Source organism: Macadamia integrifolia, chromosome 9 (genome assembly GCF_013358625.1).
Source record: "Macadamia integrifolia cultivar HAES 741 chromosome 9, SCU_Mint_v3, whole genome shotgun sequence".
Lineage (NCBI taxonomy): Eukaryota > Viridiplantae > Streptophyta > Magnoliopsida > Proteales > Proteaceae > Macadamia > Macadamia integrifolia.
In genome coordinates, this window is record NC_056565.1 from 17,326,976 (window position 1) to 17,334,261 (window position 7,286).

Consider the following 7,286-nt stretch of genomic DNA (forward strand, 5'->3'; position numbering starts at 1 on the left):
AAATATGGAGAGATCATGCTCTCTCTCTCTCTCTCTCTCTCATGAGCATATTTTTTTTTGCTAAGAATCAGTAAATATATTGTATTAATAAAGAATCTGAACTATAAAAGAGATTACAAATGAAAACCATTGAGTTACTCTTCCACCTTCAGCATTGCCATCAGCAGAAGAGAAACCCAATCAAAGCAAAGGGAATTTTTTTTTTTTTTACAATCTAAACCTAGGTCTCTAGTGAGCATCCTAGACTACATCTACCAAAATAAAATTAGGAGTGTCATCCCAGATAGTTGTTTGTCTTGAAGTAGCAGCATGTTTCGCAAGCTTATCGGCCACACTAGTACCCTCTCGGAAAACATGAGTAATCGACCATGTAGTATTTTGAAGGTACCTTTTGTAATATCTCCATTTCTGCTGAAAAAACTTAAACATTAAAATTTTCTTTTTTATTTTCCGACCAAAATAGGAAGAAAAATAAAAACCCACTCTCACGATCTCTTTCTCTTACCCTCTCACGACTCACTTTCCATGGCCGAAGCAAAACCTCTTTGGTTCTATTAGGTTTAGGAGGGAAGAAAGAGATACGAGAGAGAGTGACAATCGGAGATGACTCCATGATAGCTTCTCAACATTCTTCTTTCTCACTCCTACTATGAAGACTCGCTTCAGTTACTTAGTCCTCAACGAGCACAAAACATAGATTACTCCATGATAGCGTCTCAACATTCTTCTTTCTCACTCCTACTGTGAAGACTCGCTTTGGTTCCTTAGTCCTCAACGAGCACAGAACACAAATTTGAATTGTTTTTGAATTGGGTACATTTTTATGGCCAAAATATCTCTTCATTCTTGCTCGAATAATAAAGCTTTAAATTTGATTTCTTTCTCTATTTGTTCCATTTTATTTTGTTGCTTCACTTCCTTAGTCCTCAACGAGCACAAAACTCACCTCAAGTGTTTGATGAAATGTGTCAGAGAGATATTATATTCTGCAATACTGTATTAAGCATTTGTGATTCCTGTTATGGCATTAAAGACTTCGATAATCAGATAATCAGGAATCAGAATTACTGTATTAAGTCTGAAATGTGTCATAGAGAGTAAAATTCATGGATTATTATACCATCCAAATAAATACTAAAGAGGTAGGATCTTTAGGTTGCTGCAATCTTATGCATAATCCATGATAAGCCATTGGCTCAATTCTGAAGTTATGCATGCTTTGATTATTCTTATGAAGCATCTTCTGTTTTTTATGTGCAAATCTTCAGTAGAATGTTGCTTTGATGAAATATATTGTATCCATATAGATTTTTTTTACTGTTCTCATTCTGGCAATGCTGATAGAATGCATTTACAGACAAAATTAGATCTTCCGATGGTGTTCATACCTTTCTTTGTTTATTATTTCTGTTATATAGGTTCGCTTTGTTCATAGCTTCTTCCAAGACGACCTCTGTTTAACTTTTCTATCGCGAAGGAAGTCGTTGCAGAGACAAAACGGTGATAAAATCTCACTAATTTTCATTTTATGCGATGAACCTCGATTGTTTTTGAAATGGGTTTCTCCTATTTTGAATGATCAACTAGTCTTGCTGACGGCTCAGGATGGATCACAAGATTTTAGTATCTTCTAGTTTGTCTCTACTCTCGAGTCCAAACATCTGCCATCCATTTGATTTAATTGTTCAGATAACTTCATGGGATGCTTCCCATTATCTTTATAGCATTTCTGTGTCGTCCAAGTATTTGGGTCCTTATGACCCATCTTTCACTATGTCCTTTTACATCCAAGGAACAAAGGCAGGGTCACCAATTTGGTGTAAATTAGGAGTTCTGTTTCAGTCTCTGTCTCATAGGCTCAAAATAACTAGTTCAGTTTGAATTCTCTCAAGTTCAATGCTTGCTTGCATTTGAAATTTAGAAATTCTTGTATTATATGATAATTAAAACATGAATGTGTTATAATTAAAGGAGTGTCGTGTGTCATGATTCAGCCATATATATGCTATATGCACTCTGTCCTGAGATGTTGAGATACTACCGCATATGCTTTCTTTCCCAGTTGCTTGTTCTATGGGGTGTGAGTTTCCGATTGATTGTGCATTTGAATCAATTGTGTCAGTATCCGTGAAATACTTGACTGCCATGTAAGAAGAATTAGCTCTTTTAATTCAATTCAAGAAGCTTGTACAGGGCAAGCACTGGCTTCATATTTGCCACATATTTTGCTACTTGCTTTTCATTGCTATTGGCAAAACCCCACACTCTACGGTATAAGATCAAGGCCATGGCCCCAGTAATGACAATGACTAAACCAGTATTGCCAAACGTGCAGCTTGAGGATGCCCAGCACCCAATTCATTGGAAACTCATACTGAGAAGGAAAGAATAAAATGTCATAAAAATATTCGATGAATAAAGAAGGGACACTTGTTTAGCTCAATGCTCCTCTAGCTCAGTGGCAGTGCTGCTAGGCAGTTGGGTTAAGCCCTTACAGTTGGGTTATTCTCTAGATCAGAAAATATTTGATCTGATCTTTCAGGGATTGTTAGGCTCTGTGTAGGACCCAAAAATGATTTACATTCTGATAGAGATGAAAGAACATCATTACATAATATTTGATCTGATCTTTCAGGGAAAGTATTATATTGTTCTTCTTGTGCCAGAAACATGAAAGGGGTGTAACTGGTTACAGTTTAATAAGTTTGGTTGGTATACTAGTTTTTTAAAATTTTACATCTATTTTACATCAATTTTACATCCAACCTAACAACTCTGGTAAATTAATCTCACTTCACTTCTGTTGCAACCAAACGACTCGAAAGGGAAAAAAAATTTCTTGCACTTCCCTTCACTTCCCTTCCCTTTCCCATTTCCCTTGCAACCAAACGCAGCCTTAGGGTGTAAGCCCCTGAACAATAACAAACCCATAATCATAATCATAATCATAACCATGATAATCATGCTGTATGGCTCTTTGTACCATCTGTTGTTCGCAGTGTATTTCCAGACTTTAAGGGGGATTCAACGAGCTACTTGGTTCACTGGAGTTTCAGAGAAAAACTTTCAAGGTCATTTCAACAATGCTGTTCATGAGCACTTGCAAACAGTGAGAATGGAAAGAAGATACTATGTCAAATTATACATTTTATTGTTTTTAACCGCAAAAGAAACCAAAAGAAAGAGAGCAAAAGCAAAAGGTTTTGTTCATATTAATATAGGTATTATCTCATTATGCATTTGGGTAACATTTTGACCCTATCACCTTTATAAATTGAGAGATGTAAGGATAAAGAACGGAAACATCCATCAAATTGGTCTTTTCATATGCATCAATTTAAAAAAGGCATCATATGGTGATAACATTACCTGAAATTCCTTAACCATCAAACAAAATGTAAGAGCTGTTGTTGAACTTTACACATATTGGTAGAATTTGAGAGCAATGGTGCATGCGCCACTATCAAACTTCAGAGAGGATCTCTTCCGGAGGAATTTTCTTCTAGAAAATATCAGAAGGAAAATGATAGCACTTGACAGTTCCAACCAAAGTGAGGGCCTCTTTAAGTGCGTCCAAGAAATAGTCAGGGTGATCCTCTATGTGCATGAGGCCATAATGGGATTGTATCTGACTTAAAACTCTTCCAACAATCTGCAGAGATATTGATACAGGGATCTTGGCGTTAGCTTAATATGATCCAATGCTCAACAATTTTACTTTAATAAAATGTAATGCTTTCAGCTAGGAAATGAAAGAATGACATTGGAGAAAATGGCTACAAATAACAGGACCAACCTTCCTTGCATAGCCACCATAAGCTACCCCACCAATTAAAGCATACTGTGAACCTGCAATACACATTTCAACCCTCAATTTCTATGTCGAGCATAGCCCACAATACAACCATGAATATAAGCTTCTGTATATAATAGCAAACAGCTGTAATGACTAGCAAGATTAACTAGATGCATGGTGCTACATTTTACAGTTCTTCTAGTTAAGGAGGATACAAAAATGAGAAATATTTACTTAATTTGTAGAGAAATGTAATGAGAGAAATAGGATACGTGGAGCTATATTACATACTTGGAAATAAGAAATATTTACTTAAAGAAAGGCACCTTAAACTTGTTAACGTGTGATGAGGTAGGAGACTTAGGCTGCATTTAGTATGCTTTATTGGAATGCATTCTAGGTCGATACTGCATTCCAAGAAATCATTACCAAATACAGCCTTGTCTTTCATCCATGATCCTAAAATATGGATCTACTATTTATTTTATACATTTGTCATCTCATCTTTTCAACCTCAAGATTTTGTGGATCCAGGCACCCCACCCCTTACTGATCTCAACTCTAAACTGTGGTTAAGGAGAATGAACTATTATACAGCTATACCTTGAAAGCGTTTGGAATCATATAGTGGCCTTTTTGAAATTAAGGCTGTGTTTGCTATAATTTCTTGGCATCCATTATGACCTAGAATGCATGCCAGACGCAGCATTAAGCTCACTAGTTAAACAAACCCATGAGAGAGGCCTTGCAACCTGTGCTGACAAAATACTGCAGATTTCCAACTAACATATGGAGTTTGCACCACATCTCAAGTGTTGGGATTGAAGAGGTTCAGAAGCTCTTCTACTTTATCACCACTTCAAATGGGAATTTTCACCAAGAGGTGACTGTTGGTGACTTGATGTGTGCTAAAACAGTGCTCTTAATAGCCCTCATTTTTATTTAAGAAGTAATTCATATGATAACAATCACATGTTTGGGGTCAACACACCTGAGGGACTTAAGTGGAGAAGGGAACTCTTCATGTGGCCAATCTCCAGATGGATGCCCTCGAACAGTCAAGTAATCCAAATAGCACAGAGATCCATTCTCCTAGTAGGAAAGAGAATCTATGTCATCTGATTAGACTACATTCAAAGGCAGACCCGGGGGTGCGGGGGGCCTGGCTATTCACTCCCTCCACCCCTCAAAAAAAAAAAAAAAAAAAGCCTATTAAAGTCCCCCATATCCATATGTGCATAGATCTCTTAGAAGCTGGGTAAGACCCCAAGGAAATTGTGTTACAGACAGATTTTATTCAAATATTCCTCAAAAGAAGATAAAGGCTCTGAATAAACAGAGAAAGATAAGCAGAATACCATTTTCTGTTTTCTTGAAAAGTCCTGCTTTCTTCAAACTATCAACTGTCTGTAAGTTGGTGCCACCAGCCAACTGCAAAAAACCTTTCCGCCCAAGCAGAATATGGCAAGGTTTAGCAGTTATTCACAGATGGAATAAAAATTGTACATCAGTTTCCTTGGTCCTTGGTTAACATAGCTATTTAAGACACCATACCATGAGGTCTATCACTTAGTGCAGCCAAATGAACAGCAAATGCAATAGCTTCCCTAGTGGCACCTTTTCCAATATCTCCACTCATGGGACGGCCATCCAGCTATGGCCAATAGAATGTGTCAGACACTTATAGAAATGAAAAGGCTAATTTGACTTGTAAAAAAGTGTCATAAGCATTGTAAGCTTCAAGTAGCTCTCTTGAAACTCCACACATTGCAAGGCGCACCTGCCATAGATTGTAGCAGCTAAGACGAGGACCCATGATTGAGAATACTCTGCTCATTGTAGCAGCGGTTGAATCCCCAATATATGGTAAGCTAACCTGGATGAAGTGAAAGGTTAATCGATGATCCCCAAGAAATCTACAAAAGTCACACACTTCTAATTCATATCCCAAAGCGCTGTGCACATCTCATTAGACCCACATTTTAAATCTTCTACAAATGTTTTGTCACCACCCAGGATGAATACCTTTCATTTTCTTCAACCAATTGCATCTTTTTGCCAAGGACTTCACAGGAAATGGACTCATGTCAACTCTCACATCATTACCAAAACCCTGAACAAACAATTTAATGGACTTTATTTCGGATTGTATCTGGTTAAAACCTAAGATGACTGTTTCTACTTTCTACCACCAACCCATCAAGACTCAAGAAGAGTCTAGTTCAAAGCATCACTTCATGCACTCAAATGCTATAGAATTCCAAAAGAGATAATGATATGATCTCATTTCAGGTAACAAGTAAATGCAAACTTGAATTTTAAAAATTAAGGATATCAATTCAATTTCAATACTTTTTGTCTGGTTAAGTACTTACCGCAACTAGCTTCACATGCCAAATTGAATCTCCCAATCTATTCCAGAGTTCTTCAAAACAATCAGTTTGCCTATAAATAAACAAATAATGTGAAGCTAATAAGTTTTATGAGGCATTAGTTAGGTTAAGAAGTTCAATATATAATTCAAGTCAATTTAACTCTTACTGTACCAATTTTGGAACTACTGACATTGTAAGAAATTCATTCCCACTACCTTCCACTAGTATGTATCTCTACAGCATCCACATCACTTCTCTTAAGAAGTTGAGCTGTCTCAGCTGCATCTCTGACATATGTAGCAGCTCCTAAAACAGCTTAACCAAGATTAGTTTAATAAAGCATCGTTAATGTTAGAACATCAAAGCCAACACTACTGAAAGTAAGAAGAGAAGAAATTTACAAGGTCCATTTACGATTATTATTTTTTTTTTTTTAGCACCGGCATCAATGGATAACAGGATGGGTTGATCCAGGGTGAAAAAGAATTAGAAGCCAACATGAGAGGAAAAAGAATAAAGAAAATTATACCTACTTATTTTATCATAGGGACATACAGGAATGCACCGGCCACAACCATAGCAACGTTCAGTTATAACTCCACCCTACATATGGATCTCATGTTTAATAGGACATAGGAAAACCGCAATACACAACATATTTGAAGTTGAAAAATAATATTGACTCCATATAACACCTGGAATTTACCACATGCAGCTTTGCCATGAGTAGATCCATCTTCCCTTGGTAACAGTTCTAGTGAAATTGCATTTGCAGGACAAACCATTTCACATGGTCTTGAACAATCAGGTGGACAATCCTCTGGATCAAATTCTGCCAAGATAGTACTGGATGAAGGTAAGTACTGAAATCAAACAATAAAAAGCAGAAGAAACCGTCATTAATTGTCATGACTCAACATATACTTCTTGTGCATGGGGGTGCTGGCAGCCAACATATAAGAGGTCCCAACTAGGAGATGTATGTCAGATACCAACCCAATCCCCCAGTATTAAAAAAAACTAGGGTATATAATAAGATAAGAATATTCTTATGAAATAGATCCTGAGTTTCCAAACCAGTGTGATAAAGCATAAAGTGGGTGACCTTGGCAATA

General features: G+C 36.8%; 1 protein-coding gene across 5 annotated transcripts; it reads right to left on the reverse strand.

Annotated features, from left to right (window-relative positions):
* Nucleotides 1–2,560: 2,560 nt before the first annotated feature.
* On the reverse strand, nt 2,561–7,259 carry LOC122088361. 5 transcript variants are annotated; one of them, XR_006143053.1, is made up of 10 exons: nt 6,867–7,257; nt 6,705–6,774; nt 6,387–6,486; nt 6,172–6,241; nt 5,577–5,672; nt 5,351–5,450; nt 5,155–5,238; nt 3,797–3,849; nt 3,370–3,652; nt 2,561–3,044 (listed from the first exon to the last, which is right to left on the reverse strand). XR_006143053.1 is itself a non-coding variant. In XM_042657605.1 (9 exons), the coding sequence occupies exons 1-9, from the start codon at nt 6,905–6,907 to the stop codon at nt 3,503–3,505; spliced, it is 753 nt and encodes a 250-aa protein (XP_042513539.1). In that variant the 5' UTR covers nt 6,908–7,259; the 3' UTR covers nt 3,291–3,502. The 5 variants fall into 5 exon arrangements, 4 of the variants coding, with proteins under 4 accessions (XP_042513539.1, XP_042513537.1, XP_042513540.1 ...); XM_042657605.1 differs by lacking the exon at nt 2,561–3,044 and having other exon boundaries at nt 3,291–3,652; nt 6,878–7,259; XM_042657603.1 differs by lacking the exon at nt 2,561–3,044 and having other exon boundaries at nt 3,291–3,652.
* Nucleotides 7,260–7,286: the final 27 nt, after the last annotated feature.